Source organism: Dermacentor albipictus, chromosome 1 (assembly GCF_038994185.2).
Source record: "Dermacentor albipictus isolate Rhodes 1998 colony chromosome 1, USDA_Dalb.pri_finalv2, whole genome shotgun sequence".
NCBI lineage: Eukaryota > Metazoa > Arthropoda > Arachnida > Ixodida > Ixodidae > Dermacentor > Dermacentor albipictus.
In genome coordinates, this window is record NC_091821.1 from 107,136,922 (window position 1) to 107,159,197 (window position 22,276).

At 47.7% G+C, this 22,276-nt stretch overlaps 1 protein-coding gene across 2 annotated transcripts in view; it reads right to left on the bottom strand.

Annotated features, from left to right (window-relative positions):
• TM9SF3 (transmembrane 9 superfamily protein member 3) overlaps positions 1–22,276 on the bottom strand; it is a 114,715-nt gene that overhangs the window by 69,037 nt on the left and 23,402 nt on the right. The window contains exon 6 of one of the 2 annotated variants that reach the window (XM_070524416.1): positions 21,151–21,312. In XM_070524416.1, coding sequence (XP_070380517.1) covers positions 21,151–21,312 — 162 coding nt within the window. The remainder of the gene's footprint in view (positions 1–21,150; positions 21,313–22,276) is intronic. The other variant, XM_070524417.1, reaches the window with a different exon arrangement.

Below are 22,276 nucleotides of genomic sequence, written 5' to 3' on the forward strand. Positions count from 1 at the left end.
TGCTGCAATATGAACCAGCAAGACATTCGACTACAATAACATCACCTTGATAAAATCTGAGATTAATGTGTATGGTTTTTTATAAGCAGGAATTCGTTCAACAAAAGCTAAAGGTGCCACACCTAGCCACAAAACACCATACTAAAAATATCACACGAAAGGTGGGATAACAATACATTACTATATTCCTTTGTCATAAATAAACTATTCATGGGTTTTATGTACGAAAGCCACAATCTAGCTAAGAGTGAGAGATGCCACATGCATTTGCATGAGAGAGGAGGTGGGGGGCTCCTGCTTAATTTTAACCGCTTGGAGTTGTCAATGAACTGTTGATGGCTCTTCACATTTCTGCCATATGTGTGACCATTTACATCACATGTGGAAAACCATGAGTTGTAGCCGAACCACAATTTGGCAACTGAGGTGTAGGTCTTCAAATTAACTTTTTTCATTTTCTTGAAACACTTTCACAAAACCATGTGGGGATGCGCGACCCTCGCGCCTCCCCTGATGGTTTTCCCGCATAGCGCGTCTCCTGTAGTGCGGCTTCGCCGCACACGCGGCGGTCCGAGTGGTACAGGCGGAGTCCGAGAGATGGCGCTAGTGTTGCGCGGCTGCGGGGTTACCCTCGGCGGGAGAGGCAAGGCGCGCTCTCTTGGGGTTCGAGACAGGAAGCGTGTCGGTCGTGCTGCACGTGTGGCAGCAACGCTTCCCCGGCGGGTCGCCGAACAGCGCGGACATTCCGTGCGCGCGGCGACCGGTTCCTCTGCGAGACCGCCCCGCGTGGCCGCCCTCGAACGCGCCACGATTCGCGTGACCATACACGCGAACGACCAGGCGTTGGGATCCAGCATGGGGCGAACATATTCGCTCGCTTCCGGTCGCGGTAAGTCGGACTTCTAGACTTGTCGCGAGCCCATCGGCATGTTTTGTGGATAGCAATTCGGCTAGCGGGCATTGATGTATGAAAGGTGCAATAAATGCCCTTATGTTTGTTTGCACTACTGTGTTGTCGTTCCTTTGTCCCAAGAGTACGGTGTGAGAATCCCCCACATCAGACCCCACAACCATTACTTTCGTAAACTTGACAAAGTAATTTTGCATTGCACTTTCAATTTCACTGAGCCTTCACATACTAAAAGACAGCAGCCTTAACCCGAAAGCGCATACACTGCAGAAAGAAAAATGCATCGGTACACTATTTGCAGCCGTAGCCACCACCACGGCAACACAAGGCCTAGCTGCTTTGGTATTCGCTACCAAGCTTCCTGCAGTTCGGTGCCACGTTTCTCATTGGAACAACTCGCTTCTGTGAACAGCGGAGTTATGCGGGGAAGTGTATGCTACGTATTGCAGTGATGCATACCGAGTGTGGCCCCACTGTCAAAAGGACACAGTATGTATTCCTTAATTATATATGTGCGCACCCACTATCTCCTGTCACTGTAAAAGCACCAATACACCTAATAAGTGTACTGGCAGGCCTTCAGAGCAATTTCAGATGTGCCTGCAGCGATTTGAGCCATTAGAGGCAGTAAAAGGCAAGCATTCATTTTTTCAGACTAGTCAATTTTTTATGGCACCTACAGAGTTAGAAAACATTTTTTCTAACTCTGTAGGTTGTTAGATATGGAGCTGTTTCCTGCGATTACTTCGAGTTCCCCCCGGACCACATCGAATCGCAGCACATTCCAGAGGAGCGCTCGAGCAGACAAGTTCACGTGCAAACAAGTTCGTAAGCAGCCGGTAGCTATTCTCTGCTTGACTCTTCCAGAAAGCGAGGGGATAGCACGACATTGTTGGAAGTAAAGTGGGTGCCAAACCAAGACGGCGGTAACGCGCCGTGACAGCCGGACGGCTGTGACGTACCGAGAAGGCCTGGCAGCGTCGCACCGGTAGCCTTTGAAGAAGGCATTTGCTACCACAGCGGAGCCGTACCGCCGGGACTAGGTGGGCCCTGTTAGATATGGCGCCGTTTCCTGAGGCTACTTCGAGTTCCCCAAACCACTTCGATACGCAGCACAGCTAATTGAGGAATGCAGAAGCAGGAAAGCACATTCCAGAGGAGCGGCCGAGCCAACAAGTTTAAGGCAACAAGTTCACGTGCCAACAAGTTCGTGCGCCGCCGGGATTAGCAGGTGGGCCTCCGACAATGGAGCATGAGCAGCCCTCCCCTTCTCCTCGTTAGAAGTGCATTGCCAGTCTGCGAGGCAAGACCGCAGAAAGCCGCCAGGTGTGACACCGCGACACGGGCGCCTACCATTGGCTGAAAGTGGCGTCATCGGAGCGGACTCTCCCATTGGTCAAACATGACGTGACTTACAGTGCTCGAAGGGTTTATAAGAAGCCTTCCAGAGAGACCTGAGCATTCTGGGACATGCCCTGATTCCCTGATTCGCCTCTCTCGAACTTCTTGCCGCGGGCCGCAGCGTCCGAGTTGCTGCTGGCCCGTAATGAGTGTACCACTGTTAATTGACGCTCACCTCCCTGTACATAATGTAGAATAAAATCCTCCCAAGTTTTTGGTTTCCATCCCGAAGTCCGTCCTCCAACCCCTACATCTGGTTGGCAGCGGTAGGATCGCCTCCGAATGCATCAGCTGGTGGCAGCGCTACGTATCAACCTTCGTCGAGAAAGATCATAAGGAACCGGGAAGAACGAAGAAGAGAGAGCCTTCGTCGAAAGAGGTCCGAAGAAACTGGGAGTAGCGAAGAAGGAGCGAGCCTTCGACCCAGAGAGTCCGGAGGAACCGGGAACAGCGGACGAATGAACCGGATGGCAGGGTGCTGCAACCGTAAGTGAGCGCGTGGTTTTTTTCCTTATGATTCGCCAGACTCAAAGGTTGTGTGTTCAATTTTGATAGTTCTGGGAATCGGGGGTTTGATGCATTGTGTGTTTGCACAAATTAAATAAGGAAAACAGTTTTAACCACCTGTCGGGGCAGCTGCCATGGATCTTAGAAGGTTGACGAGGTTAGACTTGTTGTTGGTGTGCGACGATTTGGGAGTTGAGGCGGACGAACGGATGGAAACGCCAGCTATCATAAAGGCGATTAATGATAGTGGCAATGATGACAAAAGCATTGAGCTTGCTTGGGAGGTTATACAGGAGCCACGGGAGCGAGAGCGTCGTGTACGTGTGCGAGCGCGTCGTGAACTTGGGAGTAAGCATAAGCGCGAAGAACGCGAGAATGAACGGAAGCAGGAGCTTCAAGAACTTGCTCTTAGGTGTCAGCGTCACGAACGTGAGAATCAACGTAAGCTTGAGCGAGAGGAAAAGTATGAGAGAGAGAAGGCAGCACTGATCAAAGAGATACAGTATTGTGATCAGTTATTGGCACAGAGACAACGGCTGTCTGAGAATTCTGTAGGTAGTACAGAGCGAAAGAATGAGGAAGTGTCTAGCGGACTTTCGCCAAAAGCCGACGAGAAGAGTAGTGCCTGTGAGATTGGCTGCCGATTCATAAGTGAAGGGACAAGGCTAGCTGCTAACGATGCCTTAGTGGCAACAGAGGCCGTTAAAGGCCGCAAGGAGAGCGACGAGGTGCTGTGCCAACAGATGACTGTAGAGACAGCTAGGCCAGCTGCGAACAAATTGGCACAGTTACCGAGCGTGTGCGTCGCTAGTAAGGTTAGCGAGGTTGCTAGCGAGGAAAAGGGTACTGTTGACGCGACAGACACGAGCACCTATGTCAAGCCAGATGTGCGTGCAGAAGAGAAGTGCGAGCTGGACGATGCAGTTGAGAATAGCTCTCGGGGTGGCGAGCTCCGTAGCTCACGAGAGAACAATTGCATTGTTCAGGGATCGGTGCGGCTCTCCGCCAGTCTAGATAGCCTAGATAGGGATGATTCAGTTGTTAATCATTCGGACTGTGCGCGTGAGACAGCGATCGATACCGACGGGCTGTGTGCCGATGCACAGCGTGAGCTGGGCAATGTAGTAGGGGGCAGTTCGCAAGAGTGTGAGTTGTCTAACTCGAGTAAAGCCTGCTGCATTGTGCCAGAGTCGGTTGAGCTGTCCGCCAGTCGAGGCAGAGAGAGTGTTGATTTAAATGTAAATCACTCAGACTGTGCGGGTAAGAGGCCGATCCGGGCCGACGAAATGTGTACCGGCCAGCACGAAGCACGAGAAGGCGACATGAAGGCGAGTGCAAAGAGAAAGCGGCGTAAAAAGAAGCGCGGTAAAGACCGAAAGTCGGTAATTAATGTAGCGCCGCCAAAGATGGCCAGAAACCCAAAAGGGCAGGGCGCGAGGAAAAAGGTGCGGTCGTCTAGGACGAGGTTGACGCATCCAGAACGTTCGAGCCACCGGTCAAAGGGGGACCGCGAAGAATGTTCTGCACGGACGCGGACAAAGGGCACGAGGCTGTTAAACTCCTCGTCGTTCCGTAGTTCTTTTCATAGCTCAGCGTGCAGTTCGAAGAAACACAAGGTGGCAGGACGAGACCAGGTGGGGAGTAGCGACACGGTCAATCGAGTTTGTGTTGAAAGCGGGGCTCGAGGACGCAAATTGGCAGGAGACCGTAACGTCTTGGGGGAGCTGATATTTAGTCAGCCCTTTTGTTGTCTCTCGGCAGCCAGAGTAGCTTTCAAGCCGCGACCACCGCGAGGACGGCTCAGAGTATGAGTCAGACATAAGCGTTTGGAAAGGGAGGCGAAGAGCCCTTCCGTAGAAATGGAGTGTCTTGTTTTTTTATTTTGAGCATCGGAAAGTTTTTCGCGATTTGAGACTAGGATTTCTTTCAATGTGTAAGGTTTGAGCTTTGTTTGTGTTTTAGTTTGAGAAGCTCCGTGATTTGAAAGATGAGGTTTATGTAAACATGTAGTCTCGCGAGATGCTCATTAATAAGTAGATAGGTTTTTTTTTGTGTGTGTGAGTAACCTGAGGGTCAAGGTTACTGTTGAGAGGCCTATCGTAACACGCGTGTGTTTTATTTAACCTTCTTTCTTTTTAAGTGTTGAATTTTCTAAGGTTAAGCGCGTAGATTTTCAGTGAGTGCATGATTTGCACTGAGAAGCGTTCTTAGTTCCATTAGCGCATGTCCTGTGTGGACGGAAGGAAGCAGATTTATGAGTGGGTTGCTCGTGTGTGTATAGGGCAGCCGTATTCTGACTTCTCTGATAAGTATGCGTGGAACGAGTTATTAAAAGACGCATTATTTTAAGAGTTCTGCGGAGTGTGTAAGTCCCGCAAGTTTAATTGTTCGTTTATGTCACGTGTCCTGTAGGACTTTCAGGAAAGAAACGTGAGTAAGCGTGAATGAAAAGTTTGCCTACAATGCAAGTACGCGTTCTGTTTAGTGACCACAAGGCTGGTGCGCTTGTGATTACGTGCTTGCGAGGTTGACCAGATTGTTCAGTGGCACCAATACGTGCGATAAGTACGCCACTGCGATAGATTGGAAACATGCTGTTCGTGTAGTTAGGCCACTTAAGTTATGTTCGGCTGTTTTCATTTGTTGTTTGCATCGTCAACGACCCTTTTCTTTTGCAACAACAATAGTACTCTGGTCTTGTCGGCATTCGAGGAGAAATGGATAGCTGTTTGGAGGGGTGGTTGGAACTGCTTTGTCAAAATTGGGGAAATAAAAGATCAGGGTTCATTTTGACTCAGTAATAGCCTGGCGAGTCAGGGGTGAAGAGCCTGCGCTTACACGTGGGGCAGCGCTGTGTTGTTTTGTTTGTTTGACGTCTGTTCTCCAGGGCCAAGGATCCCGAAGTTCGTCAAACGTGGCTCGACCCCAGTACCCTGCAGCTTCTATCAGCGTTCCTCATGGCCAGCGAATTGAGTTCACCGGCCATTCAGAACTACCGGGGCGAGGACGAGCTGTTAGATATGGCGCCGTTTCCTGAGGCTACTTCGAGTTCCCCAAACCACTTCGATACGCAGCACAGCTAATTGAGGAATGCAGAAGCAGGAAAGCACATTCCAGAGGAGCGGCCGAGCCAACAAGTTTAAGGCAACAAGTTCACGTGCCAACAAGTTCGTGCGCCGCCGGGATTAGCAGGTGGGCCTCCGACAATGGAGCATGAGCAGCCCTCCCCTTCTCCTCGTTAGAAGTGCATTGCCAGTCTGCGAGGCAAGACCGCAGAAAGCCGCCAGGTGTGACACCGCGACACGGGCGCCTACCATTGGCTGAAAGTGGCGTCATCGGAGCGGACTCTCCCATTGGTCAAACATGACGTGACTTACAGTGCTCGAAGGGTTTATAAGAAGCCTTCCAGAGAGACCTGAGCATTCTGGGACATGCCCTGATTCCCTGATTCGCCTCTCTCGAACTTCTTGCCGCGGGCCGCAGCGTCCGAGTTGCTGCTGGCCCGTAATGAGTGTACCACTGTTAATTGACGCTCACCTCCCTGTATAATATGTAAATAAACCCTCCCAAGTTTGGGTTTTCATCCCGAAGTCCGTCCTTCAACCCTACAGCCCTCGGACAATGGAGCCCAATTGTCCCTCTTCATCGCCTTTGAAGAAGACATTTGCTACCGCTGCGGGGCCGTAGCACCGGGAGCAGGTGGGCCCTCGGACAATGGAGCATGAGCAACCCCCCCTTCTCCTCCTTTGAAGAAGCGCATTGCCAGTCTGCGAGGCAAGACCGCAGAGAGCCGCCGGGTGTGACAACGCGATACGGGCGCCAACCATTGGCTGAAAATGGCGTCATCTGAGCGGACTCTCCCATTGGCCAAACACGACGCGACTTCCAGTCCTCGAAGGGTTTAAAAGAAGCATTCCAGAGAGACCAGAGCATTCCCCGATTCCCTGATTGACCTCTCTCGAACTTCTTGCCGCGGGCCGCAGCGTCCGAGTTGCTGCCGGCCCGTAATGATTGTACGACTGTTACTTGACTCTCACCTCTCTGTATATAGTGTAAAATAAACCCTCCCAAGTTTGGTTTTCATCCGGGAGTCCGTCCTCCAACCCCTACAAGGTGCCATAAAAAATTGGACATTAACTGTAATAAGAATATTGGGAGAATTACCAGCCCTACAGTTTTGCAAAGATTCCTACAATAGTATATACTATTTACTCATAGCCAATTTAGTCAACGCGAAATTTCGTTGCAGTTCGTTTTTAGCGCTAGGTTAATGAAGCAACAAATTTAAGATCAATGAAACGTAACTTTTTGATAACTTCAGCTTTCCCTTACAAAGCATTTAACTTTGCTACTTGCAAATTATGAACAACAATCTATCGCCTTCAGATTGGTTGAATGCAAAATCGAGTGTTTTTCCTGCTAAGCAATGTGCAGTCTAATAACTGCTGTCTTGACAGCACTGCCTGCTATGTGTGTGCATATGACGTATGTCAGGCATTTTTCCCTTGCATCATTTCATGCACTGTTCTCATTGCAAGCAGTACTCTAGAAGCTGAGAATATACAAATTTACACACATTTCCATGCCCGATAGAAATACGTACTTCAGTGTGTTCAGGAAAAGCCGAGTTATTGGCAATCAAACACGCCCTTTGCGGTGCTTCGGCTCCTTCAATGCTGTGCCCTGCGAAGGCTATGGCAGAGTGGGGCGTGGTCTCAACACTCTGCCTACTGAACATCATCGTGGCATGCAGTTCAAATTTGATTTTGGATGTTCACTTAGACGCCACTACTTCTGATTTTGGCGTCTACAACGTGCTGAACATAAGCCAAACGCGGTTGTTCTCAGCAAGCCGCAGTGTGCTCAGCCAGCGGACTCGTCGTGGCACCTTGCGGTGGCCACAATATTTATGCTGTGTAGCTGACCACAGCTACTGCAACTGTAGTGCCTATGCACAGCGTTTGCTTCATGCACGACAGGGCTTTAGAGTGTGTGCTCGCACTCATATACTCCAGTCTGGCTGTGCTACATGATCCGGACAGGCTTTGTCCTGCACCAGCTTGACGAACGGATAGTAATCACATCCAACTTGCGCGTTTTGAAGCACTGTCAATAGCTTAATAAGCGAAGTCTGCCAAAGCGTCTAACCAGGAGCGGCCAGGAGTGACAGCACACTGGCAATCGTGTGTGTGGTCTGACCTTAAGTTTCACATGGTTCAAGGCTAGCCGAGTGCTCAAAACAAGTTGAAACTGGGGAGACCCGACGGCTACGACACCGAAGCACACTCATCCAAACACCCTTCTTGATTGATGTCAGCTATTGGCCAACAGCAGCTGCGTATGGGAATCTGCTATATTACGAAATAAAGCATCCAGGAAAAAGTAAGGAGCATACTTCTGTTGAAAACAGAGCGTTTGAGAGAAAACTGACTTCGTGCTCCGATTGCCATCTCGAGATATCACGCACAATTGCAAAACTTGGCTGTGGTGTTAACAGCAGCGTATGCTATCTGTGGACTATGTTTTTTCACGAAGACTGTGGGGTGGTTCAGGACCCCTTTAAAGATATTTTCACAATTACTTGAAGTTGCCATGAAAATTTCTATCCACATTTACAAATATGGCTAGACATGTGACTGCCAAGTCTCTGGTTCTAATAAGCTACGAAACTGGAAATAATAACTTTACAACAGCAATGACAAACGTTTGAGGCCCTTGATGCATAGAACTTCTGAAAAGACCAGCTAAAAGATTAAATTAATAAACTGAGATAATGTGTAACCTGTAACACTTACATAGATAGCACTGCAGTAGTACTTTGACAGAAAAGAGGAGTGCATAGTGTTAGATATGGAGCTGTTTCCTGCGATTACTTCGAGTTCCCCAAACCACTTCGAGTCGCAGCACAGCTAATTGAGGAATGCCGAAGCAGGAAAGCACATTCCAGAGGAGCGGCCGAGCAAACAAGTTTAAGGCAACAAGTTCACGTGCCAACAAGTTCGTGCGCCGCCGGGATTAGCAGGTGGGCCTCGGACAATGGAGCATGAGCAGCCCTCCCCTTCTCCTCGTTAGAAGTGCATTGCCAGTCTGCGAGGCAAGACCGCAGAGAGCCGCCAGGTGTGACACCGCGACACGGGCGTCTACCATTGGCTGAAAGTGGCGTCATCGGAGTGGACTTTCCTATTGGTCAAAAATGACGTGACTTACAGTGCTCGAAGGGTTTATAAGAAGCCTTCCAGAGAGACCTGAGCATTCTGGGACATGCCCTGATTCCCTGATTCACCTCTCTCGAACGTCTTGCCGCGGGCCGCAGCGTCCGAGTTGCTGCCGGCCCGTAATGACTGTACGACTGTTAAATGTCGCTCACCTCTCTGTACATAATGTAGAATAAATCCTCCCAAGTTTGGGTTTCATTCCCGAAGTCCCGTCCTCCAACCCCTACATCTGGTGGCAGCGGTGGGATCGCCTCCGAACGCATCAGCTGGTGGCAGCGCTACGGATAAACCTTCGTCGAGAGAGATCCTAAGGAACCGGGAAGAGCGAAGAAGAGTGAGCCTTCGTCGAAAGAGGTCCGAAGAAACTGGGAGTAGCGAAGAAGGAGCGAGCCTTCGACCCAGGAAATCCGGAGGAACCGGGAACAGCGGACGAACGAACCGGATGGCAGAGTGCTGCAACCGTAAGTGAGCGCGTGGTTTTTTTCCTTATGATTCGCCAGACTCAAAGGTTGTGTGTTCAATTTTGATAGTTCTGGGAATCGGGAGTTTGATGCATTGTGTGTTTGCACAAATTAATTAAGGAAAACAGTTTTAACCACCTGTCGGGGCAGCTGCCATGGATCTTAGAAGGTTGACGAGGTTAGACTTGTTGTTGGTGTGCGACGATTTGGGAGTTGAGGCGGACGAGCGGATGAAAACGCCAGCTATCATAAAGGCGATTGAAGATAGTGGCAATGATGATAAAAGCATTGAGCTTGCTTGGGAAGTGATACAGGAGCCACGGGAGCGTGTGCGTCGTGTACGTTTGCGAGAGCGTCGTGAGCTTAGGAGTGAACGTCAGCGTGAAGAACGCGAGAATGAACGGAAGCATAAGCTTCAAGAACTTACTCTTAGGTGTGAGCGTCACGGACGTGAGAATGAACGCGAACGTGAGCGAGGAAAAGTATGAGAGAGAGAAGGCAGCACTGATCAACGAGATACAGTATTGTGATCAGTTATTGGCACTGAGAGAACGGCTGTCTGAGAATTCTGTAGGTAGTACAGAGCGAAAGAATGAGGAAGTGTCTAGCGGACTTTCGCCAGAAGCCGACGAGAAGAGTAGTGCTTGTGAGATTGGCTGCAGATTCATAAGTGAAGGGAAAAGGCTAGCTGCTAACGATGCCTTGGTGGCAACAGAGGCCGTTAAAGGCCAGAGTGAGAGCGACGAGGTGCTGTGCCAACAGATGACTGTGGAGACAGCTAGGCCAGCTGCGAACAAATTGGCACAGTTACCACGTGTGTGCGTCGCTAGTAAGGTTAGCGTGGTTGCTAGCGAGGAAAAGGGTACTGTTGACGCGACAGACGCGAGCACCCATGTAGAGCCAGATCTGCGTGCAGAAGTGAAGTGCGAACTGAGCGATGCAGTTGAGAGTAGTTCTCGGGATGGCGAGCTCCGTAGTCCACGAGAGAACTGCATTGTTCAGGGATCGGTGCGGCTCTCCGCCAGTCTAGATAGCCTAGATAGGGATGATTCCGTTATTAATCATTCGGACTGTGCGCGTGAGACAGCGAGCGATACCGACGGGCTGTGTGCCGATGCACAGCGTGAGCTGGGCAATGTAGTAGAGGGCAGTTCGCAAGAGTGCGAGTTGTCTTACTCGAGTAAAGCCTGCTGCATTGTGCCAGAGTCGGTTGGGCTGTCCGCCAGTCGAGGCAGAGAGAGTGTTGATTTAAGTGAGAATCACTCAGACTGTGCGGGTAAGAGACCGATCCGGGCCGACGAAATGTGTACCGGCCAGCACGAGGCACGAGAAGGCGACAGGAAAGCGAGTGCAAAGAGAAAGCGCCGTAAAAAGAAGCGCAGTAAAGACCGAAAGACGGTAATTAATGTAGCGCCGCCAAAGATGGCAAGAACCCTAAATGGGCAGGGCGCGAGGAGAAGAAAGGTGCGGTCGTCACTGACGATGCTGACGCATCCTAAACGTTCAAACCACCGGTCAAAGGGGGACCGCGAAGAATGTTCTGCACGGACGCGGACAAAGGGCACGAGGCAGTTGAACTCTTCGTCGTTCCGTAGTTCTTTTCACAGCTCAGCGTGCAGTTCGAAGAAACGCAAGGTGGCAGGACGAGACCAGGTGGGGAGTAGCGACGCGGTCAATCGAGTTTGTGTCGAAAGCGGGGCGCGAGGACGCAAATTGGCAGGAGACCGTAACGTCTTGGGGGAGCTGATAGTTAGTCAGCCCTTTTGTTGTCTCTCGGCAGCCAGAGTAGCTTTCAAGCCGCGACCACCGCGAGGACGGCTCAGAGTATGAGTCAGACATAAGCGTTTGGAAAGGGAGGCCAAGAGAGCTTCCGTAGTAGGAAAACGTGTTGTTTTGTTTTTATTTTGAGCATCGGAAAGTTTTCGCAATTTGAGACTAGGATTTCTTTCAATGTGTAAGGTTTGAGCTTTGTTTGTCTTTTCGTTCGAGAAGCTCGAAATTTGAAAGATGCGTTTTAAGTAAACATGTAGTCTCGCGAGATGCTCATTAATAAGTACATAGGCTTTTTTTTTTTGCGTGTGTGAGTAACCTGAGGGTCAAGGTTAATGTTGAGAGGCCTATCGTAACGCGCGTGTGTGTTATTTAACCTTCTTTCTTTTTAAGTGTTGAATTTTCTAAGGTTAAGCGCGTAGATTTTCAGTGAGTGCGTGATTTGCACGGTGAAGCGTTCTTAGTTCCATTAGCGCGTGTCCTGTGTGGACGGAAGGAAGCAGACACTGGGTTGCTAGTGTGTGTGGAGGGCAGCCGTATTCTGACTTCTCTTATAAGTACGCGTGGAACGAGTTATTAAAAGACGCATTAGTTTAAGGGTTCTGCGGAGTGTGTAAGTCCCGCAAGTTTAATTGTTCGTTTATGTCACGTGTCCTGTAGGACTTTCAGGGAAGAAACGTGAGTAAGCGTAAACGAAAAGTTTGCCTATGACACAAGTATGCGTTCTGAATAGTGACCACAAGGCTAGTGCGCTTGTGATTATGTCCTTGTGAGGTTGACCAGATTGTTCAGTGGCACCAATACGTGCGATAAGTACGCCACTGCGATAGATTGGAAACATGCTGTTCGTGTAGTTAGGCCACTTAAGTTATGTTCGGCTGTTTTCATTTGTTGTTTGCATCGTCAACGACCCTTTTGTTTTGCAACAACAATAGTAGTCTGGTCTTGTCGGCAATCGAGGAGAAATGCATAGCTGTTTGGAAGGGTGGTTGGAACTGCTTTGTCAAAATTGGGGAAATAAAATATCAGGGTTCATTTTGACTCAGTAATAGCCTGGCGAGTCAGGGGTGAAGAGCCTGCGCTTACACGTGGGGCAGCGCTGTGTTGTTTTGTTTGTTTGACGTCTGTTCTCCAGGGCCAAGGATCCCGAAGTTCGTCAAACGTGGCTCGACCCCAGTACCCTGCAGCTTCTATCAGCGTTCCTCATGGCCAGCGAATTGAGTTCACCGGCCATTCAGAACTACCGGGGCGAGGACGAGCTGTTAGATATGGAGCTGTTTCCTGCGATTACTTCGAGTTCCCCAAACCACTTCGAGTCGCAGCACAGCTAATTGAGGAATGCCGAAGCAGGAAAGCACATTCCAGAGGAGCGGCCGAGCAAACAAGTTTAAGGCAACAAGTTCACGTGCCAACAAGTTCGTGCGCCGCCGGGATTAGCAGGTGGGCCTCGGACAATGGAGCATGAGCAGCCCTCCCCTTCTCCTCGTTAGAAGTGCATTGCCAGTCTGCGAGGCAAGACCGCAGAGAGCCGCCAGGTGTGACACCGCGACACGGGCGTCTACCATTGGCTGAAAGTGGCGTCATCGGAGTGGACTTTCCTATTGGTCAAAAATGACGTGACTTACAGTGCTCGAAGGGTTTATAAGAAGCCTTCCAGAGAGACCTGAGCATTCTGGGACATGCCCCGATTCCCTGATTCACCTCTCTCGAACGTCTTGCCGCGGGCCGCAGCGTCCGAGTTGCTGCCGGCCCGTAATGACTGTACGACTGTTAAATGTCGCTCACCTCTCTGTACATAATGTAGAATAAATCCTCCCAAGTTTGGGTTTCATTCCCGAAGTCCCGTCCTCCAACCCCTACAATAGGGAGAAAAAGCAGAGGAGGAACTTTTCCATGTCAAGCTCTTCCCCAAAACAAGGATCTCAACTCCCGAGATGCACCAGCAACAAATGCACAAAAGATGCAGGCACAAATTTAGTTGTGGATGGGAGCACGTACCATGAGCATGCACACAAGATCCCATGTTGCCAATTTCACCATGTTTAGCCAAATCTAGCCCCTTTCAAACTTGTCAATCAGGACTGTTTTAGCTACGAGTAGCTAAATAAACTACTTTTGAAAAATCTAACAAGAAACTACAAGTTTACTTCTGCAAGATACTTTCAGCTACTTGAACCAGCAATTTCTTGTCTTGTTATGCTTCTAGCAGTGTTCATGAAGTCCTATGAGAGTATTCTGCATTACAGTATATAACATTGCATTAATCGCCAAGTGCAGCAGCTGGCAAGGCTCATGCTTGCACAACGCACATCTCACTTGCACTCAAATGTGACTGTTGCATAACAATGCAATATACAAGACTTCCATTGAATACATTCCCTGCACAATAAGCTTTTAGCTATCTGAAAGCAGTTGTCATCTGCAGATCTATCAGCAGTAACATTCCATTCATGTGTAGTCAAGAAGTATGTTAGATGATACACTTCGTGTGTCGAACACAAAATTGGCATTGTCAATGCATGTTTTTTTAATCCATTCACCAACTATACACAAAGTGTTTGTGAACTTTTTTTTAACATAAAGACAAAGATTGTTACAACATATTTTCTACATCAGATATGTTGCTCCAAGCCTAATTCATTCCAATACTAAAATTAATTTTTGAATTTCAATTTTGAATTCATTTCAAATCTTTCAGACACCTGACCCTTTCTCCCCTTTCCTTTCCTGTGGCACTCACTCTTTTTTTACCTCTCGTACCTCCATGCTGACGCAACAGAGATGATCTACAGATGCATCCACGTGAAGTCAGATTGCAGACAGGTTACATCAGTTATGTGCAACTAATTAAAGACCCAATTTTGTACAGGTGCAAGTCTGAAGGCACAAGCTTTTTCAAAAAGGCTAAACAAGAAAAACATAAGTTCAGTGTGCAAAGTCCAATTATTTAATCATTAAGAGTGATGTTTAGCTATTTCTGTACCTACTACATTTTGTATTTGGCTATTTCCTGGCTACATTTCAAGGCAACATTGGGTGTCTTTTTTATTCAGCAACACCTAACAGGATCTTCCTTTGAGAAGCTGCCCTCCATTATTAATTCCTTACAATCCTACATGATGCATGCTATAGGCTTAGCAATTGCCTTTACTCAGTGGTGGAACAGCCATTTGACCTTCTGGTGCACATCCTGACACAGGCAGAACACAGATTTGGTGTAGCAAAAGGCATTTTTGGCGCAGTGGCAAACATACATCTATATACAAGATGGTCTCAATTTTAACTGAAATAGTCAATAAACATAATGAAGCAGGCTTTATGCGCATCAATCAGGCTTATGAAATGAAAATTACTTTTCTATTATCTGTAATTGACTACTTACCCTGCGCGCATATCGCGGTATAAAGTTGCTTCTACCAATTTGACATGCAACAGGCGTTTGCACATACGCGGCGCTTTAAGCAAGCAAGATAAAAGTAAACAAGAAAAACATTGTGTAATAAGGGCATGTAAGTAAGACGATGCCTTTGGACGTGTACCACTAAACAGAAGTTACAGTTACAACGCCTGTTTAAATTACAACTATGAGAATCTGCTCTTCTGATCGTGTAGGGTTGCAAGAAAGGTCCCCTAATATGCAAATTATGTGTCAGCAGTTGAGCACGAATATTTAGAGTTATTTACAAAGTTAACCGCATCCAAAACTATGCTAAACAATGTGTAACTGGGTATTACCCAAGGCTTCTTTTTGATCCAGCAGCCTACTTGGGCGGGCTCTGTGCCACGCTAGTACAAGGAGCACCCGAATGCAACACAAATGACACAAATAAAAATTGGAGCACGCTTAAGCTTCGCCTTCAAGAGTGGAACGCGAGAGCGTTATCGCACCCCGTTCGCACCGCCTACTCGAACGATCTACGCCACCGAAACGTCGCGATCGGCACAGATAACCGGGCCGCGGCGCGCCATGAAGGTAGACACGATCATGGGATGAGTGGGGCGCCGCGTGTCGGGGCAGCGCCGTACATTGCGAGGAGGGGCTCTTCTGTGTTTGCAGCAAGATGGCTCTGCGTGTGCGCAGAGCACAGAAGAAATGTAGCGGAAACATACTTCGCTACTCGTGAAACTGCGACTTCTGTAAGTTACATGGTCATAATTACTGACATACACCGCAGTATAACTTTCTACGGCGCGTTTCTAAGGCAACACCGCATTCACTAGAGGCGATTTTGTCGCGCTTTGAAGGAACGAACTCGTGGCTGAGTGGTAGCGTCTCCGTCTCACACTCCGGAGACCCTGGTTCGATTCCCACCAGCCCATCTTGCAAGGTGTTTTTTATTTATGAAGTGCCTTCTGGGATTTATCGCTCACGGCCAACGCCACCGACGCAGACACCGACGACACCTGCTTTTCTGCGACACGAGCTCCTTAACGCTGTCGCGTTAAAAGCTGCACAGTGGCAGCACACTGCAACCTATGCTGAAGCAAAATGCAACAAATGAGCAAGAACTGATGAAAACAGCAAATGGAGAGACGACATCGGCTGTATCTGTCAGCTATGGCAGGTCCATTGACTACCAGGATAATGATAGCATGCTTTAGGTCTTGGTTTCAGTTTTTCTAGCAATGCAGCATCAACGGAACAAGGCCTTGGCTCTTATGCTTTCTTTGGCGCAGGTTCGGCACAATTTTCAGCTAAAATGGCGTTTTGAAACAGGATGGTGCAGAGAACTGCTCTTGATGCAATTTGGCGCATCTGTTCCCTTATCGCCTTTACCGTAAACGCAGCCCACACATGTCAATTGACACAGCTCCACTATCCCCCAGACTATCTGTGTAATGGCCAGTTACTGTGAGCTACTATACTGCATTTCTTTAATGTACAAATATAAGTGCACTAGATGCCTGAAGACAACGAAAAATATTCAGGTCACATGGGTTGTCCACTACAGCCAATCATAACCATAACAGAAACATGGTGCAACGTCAAACACAGGGGTCGTAGAGCCCTATTCAGAAGGTACAGCGGCAGGTTGCTTTTTTCATACCGAGTGCAACCGCAACTTCTTCACTGCACCTTCATAAAAAACGCTCATGCATACTCGCATTGTCCGCTACTTCAACGGAGTACAGGCGCGGCATTTGTGTCCCTCCAAAGGAAGCATCGTCCTGATGCACAATTTAAGCGTATGAGGGCGGTGTACAACGGCTTCATCCGTACCACATGCATCACTTCGGGTAGCTGCTTGCGGCGAGTGGAGCAAATGTCACTGTCAGGAATGACCTCGTAATTCACGTTGTTCAGGCAGCGGATCACACTGTACGGCCCAAAGTAGCGTCTTTGCAGCTTTTCGGAAAGTCCATGACGGCGTATGAGTATTCAGATCCATACTTTCTCACCAGGAGTGTAAAAAATGGACCTGTGTAGAAGATCGTATTGTTTTGACTCTTGGTTTTGCTGAAGGCAGATACGTCTGCAGGCAAGCTGTCTGGCTTCAGCGCGCTGAGTAATTTCTTCAATGTCGGTAGGTATGTCGTAAAACTGCGACAGCTTTCGGATGCGACGTACAAGATTGCTCCCGAAGAGCCAGGCCTGTCACCTGTACAGCCAAGAACCGATGTTGTTCACGTCTCTCGTTTAAAGCCCTACGTGTGTGCCTTTTCCGAGCCATAATCACTTGCGCCGAGTTAGCGCTGCAACCCTAGCGGCGTAGCATCGCAATGTAGAACAGGACATACAGACAAGAGACGATGACGAAGAAGTGTTGTTGTTGCTGGGGCACTTTGGCCGCCATGTTCTAGTGTCAGCTGGTGGCTTCACATTTGCCTTGCATAAACATTCAACAACAACAGCTTGTCTCCACCTCAACAATATTTTGCTGAAATGTAGCAGGATGTAGCAGAGTCTCCTCTCGGTGCAGATTGGCACAAGTGGCACAGCGGCAGCATCACTGAACCACATGAAGCAAACAATGAAGAAAGGCAAAGCATAGTAGAAATTAACTCTTCTTTTTAATTGAGATGGAGAAATAATGTTCTACACAAGATCAAATGCCAGTATATATTCCTGAAGGAAAATGTAGTGGTAGTAGTGACTGGTTGATCATGAATTAAGGGTGCGGGTTAGAAAAATGAAGAATGTTACTGCTGGCGGCACTGTCTAGCTGAGTCTGCTGACACCTGAACAGCAGACAGCATAAGGGCATGGAAGTAAGGGACAGGGAGAGAGGATAGCAGAAAGGATAGTGCAGTCGAACCTGTTTATAACAAACTCGATAGTTCAGTGAAAAGTGGTTGTTATATCAGTAGTTCGTTATACATAGACTCACCATTAAGAACGTTCAAAAATTAACTGCACTGAAGCTGACATCAGCAGTTACAATTCAGCAGTTCTTTGGTCAGAAAATGTAAAAAAATGTAAAAAATGTAAAAAAATACTTGCCCTCACAGGCAAAGGACTACATCTCAGGTGGGTTTTAGATGCTCAAAATAAAGATTTAAATGTTTACAACAAATGAAACATTGAGCTCCATTTTCTCAGCTTTCATTTTTTATGCAGTTGCTTTCAGTCATTCCAGTGCCATTTCACAACGAATGAAGACAAAATCATTGTCTTTTGCCCTTACATCCGGAAACGATGAGTGCAATAAAGCTGTCCATTTTTAACTGCACCTCACAAAAAAATTTATAATGCATTTTTTGCAAATGTCGTTAGTAAGACAATATGCATAGGAAAGCTTAAAAATATTTTTGTGCTCATTTCGGCAGTTAAAAAATAAACCAATAGCTTTAATGCACAGAATGGGCCTTTGTGAACATGCGGATGTGAAAATCTCGGCGAACTTATATGTAATTAATTAATTTGGGGATGACCACTAGAGGCTGTCAATTGTTCGAGCTCAAAAACTATAATAGGTAGCACAAAAGTAATTTCAGTTATATCGCAGCATAACAAATCACACCTAAATGGCAAATTTCACCAATTTATTCCCATAAACAAAACAAAAAAGTTTTCATTGCCACATCCCCTTTAACCAATATGCATGCAATAAGCTGGTACGGTTTATGCGGATACAAAATGCATTACAGTGGAAGCTAGATGTACGATCGCGGATAATACGAATTCCTGGATGATACGAATTTTTCTGTGGTCCTGGCCGAGCCCCGTTACTTTGCAACATGCTAGAGAACGGTTGTTACGAATAAATTTTCGACCCGCGTCGGTTGATACGAAAATTACCGAAGACACTTTGGAAATTCTAAAGTGTGCTTGGCGAAAGCCAGACGCTGCTGCTGTCTGCGCTCCGCTTCCCTGGCTTTGCTGTTCAGTGACATAGCCAGTCGCTGCTGCCGTCTGCGCTCATATTCATCCGCTTTGGTGTTCGGCGATATCGCCTGTCGCTGCTGCCGCTTTCATTCTGCTTCCCTGCCTTTGGTACCCGGCGATCTAATCAGTCGCTGTTGGCGTTTCCGTTCTGCCTCCCTTGCTTTCGCATCTGCTGACATGTTCAGTCGTTGCATGCACATTCGCTCCTTGTTCTTTTGGAGTTTGGTGTTGGGGGATTCCGGCGTTTGCTGCCGCTTCCCCGAACTACTTGGCGCGGAATCACTGGGCCGCTTCGGAGCCATGCGTCTCACTCACTCAACTGCAACGAGACGTGTGGCGAAGAAGCGGCGGTGCAGCTGCCACCACTGACGCGCGCGCGCTCTCGTTCTACCGCTACTGTGCGACGTCACGGTTGCTATGCACAGTGCGCCCCCAACCGGCAAGCCGGTTGCTAAGGAGGTTAAGAGGTTGCGCCGCTGCGCAGAGGAGAGGCCACAGTTGGCACGATTCCAGCGCACGGACGGACGCAACCGCGAGCATGAGCCATTAAAGGCTTTCGCCTTAATAAATGCCGCCCCACCGACAACCACGAAAGAGAACAGCGCGAAGTCACACGATTTCTCCCTTTCTCTTTTGGTACGGAGGCGTGGACGCGGCGCCGGATAGCGCAGAGGCCGCGACTGGGCGCAGAGAGTTTGAAGCAGTGGCAGTTTTGTTGCTTTTGAGCTTGTCCGCGTGCGATCGGACAGAGTAGCTGCTGTGCTTCAGGCCACGTTCTTTGTTAGACGTGGGTGACGGCGAAGGACCACCACCGGCGGCTGAAACGCTGCACGCGCTCAGAGTTCTGAGGCGTGCTATGGCCACGGATGAAATCGGCGACGACACATGCACGCGTTTTTATGGTTTTGAACATAGTCTGCTAAGTGACTTGACAAATAAAAAGAAGCAGAAGGACATTAGATACTTTTTCTTCAAGAAATAAATGGTTTTTACATACATGTGCCTGAATGAGTTCACCTCCGACTCTTTAATTTAGCTAGTTTTAATTGTTTCGATGATACGAATTTCGGCTAATATGAATATTTTTTGTGACCCCGTGAGATTCGTCTTATCGAGATTCTACTGTATGTTCAATGGCTGCTGAGCCGGGGGTTTGCTTTTACTACTTTTAAAACGAAAGTACTGTTTAAGTGGGTACGGATTAATGAGGTTTTACTCTATATGACAAAATATAGTAGCCGGAAAAGAGTGCGGAGAAGGCTTCTGTTGAACAGAAAGTGTTTGAGAAAAAGACTTTGCGCTCGGCTTGTGTGTCCACGCACTGCACACAAATGCAAAATTTGGCTGAGATGTTCACAGAGTATGCTATCCGCGGATTGTGTATTTTCAACAAACTCACTGTATTTACTCGCATATTGATCGCACTTTCTTGTAAAAAAAAATTGGCGCAAATTCAGGGGTGCAATCATTACACGGGTTAAATTTCCCGCGAAAAGAAAACTTTTTTTTCCATCTCGCGTTTGCTGCGGGATGACAACAGGTCAACAAATAGGTGGGACGCCAAAACAAAAATGGCGGCCGGCGGAGCAAGCCAAATGTGCCAAACGCGATTTTTTTTCTTCTCGCGAGTACACAACGCGCATTGAAACAGTTTCTTCCATATCAGCAATGAATAATATTGTTACTATCGGCAAGTTTGTGGCAATAACGTAGCCATGACCACTTTGAGGGGACAGAAACAGAGATGGGCTCGCTTAGCTGCCAGTGACATAGAAACCCATGGCGGGCACGCTGCAGAAACTGCGGCTATTTGCATTCACTACTATCCCAATACGGCACGCTTCCACTATGGGTGGGCGAATATCTTAGCTGTGTACAAGCGTCAGCGTATAAATAGGGTACATTTCTAATCTATCAGTGGCTACTATCGTTGTCACTCACGATTTGTTGCGTGCCCACGAGTGCAGACGAGAAGAATCGAAAAGCGCCTTTTTTGTTGTTGACCACAACCATTATAAAGCCTACAAATAATAAAGCCAAGGCAAGTTTGCTTGTAGCCTTTTTTTCGTGGAAGTGTGAAAAGTGATGAAAGGAATGAAATGGGGCATCTGCTTAAGAATGTTTGGTGCGTGCAGACCGCTTGGTATGTCTTAAAGAGTCGTTCCTGTAGCATTCGGCAGATGGTAAGCACGATCATCATTAGCTAGACTTGGCACACGACATATCGCTATGGCAAGTTTGGGGTGCGATCATTACACGGGAAAGGAAATAAATAGAATTTTGATGACAAAATTCAGGGGTACGATCATTACGCGAGTGTAATCATTATGCAAGTAAAATACGGTAAGTGGTGGTTGAAGACCCCTTTAAAGCTTATGGTAATGTAAAAGCACCATAATGCTAACACACATGCTGACCAGGAGGCGCAAGGAGCATGCAGTGCAGTGCAACGTGCCATATACATTCACCGATCAACAGTTGCAGAAGGTAGACAAGAGAGCTCCCAAGAATGAAGGTAGCAAAGGGGAGGGGTTATTGGAGATGTGATTTCAGTTTTACCACTTGCACGATTTGCCACTCATTGCCCACCATGTCATCCATCTCCTCGTCCTTGCTGTAGCGGGCGTAGTCCTTGCGTAGGGTGCGCATCAGGATCATGCTCACCAGACCCACCAGGAAGATTACCATCATGAAGGAGTTGAAGATTGAGAACCAATGGATCTGCAAGGAAGAGGCCTCAACCATTAGGAGTCGTTTGGTTTTGTTTCGTTGACCATGCCAAAAATCCACTCAGACGCGCGTTGCTCAGCGGTATTACATCAAAAGCCGCAGAGTGGTGCAGGGATAGTTGGTATCTGGTCCTCAAGATATACATGGTGCACGTGAACACGACTAGAGAGGGAGACACTTCCTGGTCCCACTTGTATGTGCACTTTCGTTTATTGACTTATTTACTTGGATACCACAAGTCTGATAAAAATGTCATAATTATCCCAACATCAAATTTTCCAGTTGAATTCGCTTTTAAACCTTTCACTGTCACTGACATACCACTAAATTCCTGCATTTCTGTCCCACCATGTCATTGATGTACCCATACGTTCTCCACTCTCTAGTGAGGATCATACTAGGAGTGCATTTGCCGTTATCTGTGTCATTTCTTCTCTTCTGAATAACTGAAAATAAACTGTTGTGTTCACTTTATAACACAGTCGACTTCTAATTCGACCCTGATGGGAGCGTTGGAATTTATCAAATTATCCGACAGGTTGAAAAAAAAACAAGATGCGGAAATACGCTAGAACACACTGCTGATTGATTCATTTTGACATTATTTGCCCAATTCTAACAAGCCTTCAAACAAAACGCGCATACACTTTCAATGAGGCCATAGTAGTAAAGTAATGTAGAAATGACAGAGTTCCTAAACAATACATAAATCTAACGTGCACCCGATTTCTTTGCAAGAAAACTTGCTGCACAATGGCAGCTGGTTTTCTAAAGTCAGCTTCGCCACGCCATGTTTCAAAGTCAGCTTTGCCGCAATACATGTGTGTTGTGTGGTAAAGCATTCGAATAATGCAAAGGCAATTTTGGTTTCGTGCCCTAATTGCACCATGCAGGCAATTTTCGGCCATTCCTCTTTTTTTTTTCACGTGCATGTTAGAATAAAGTAAATAGCATA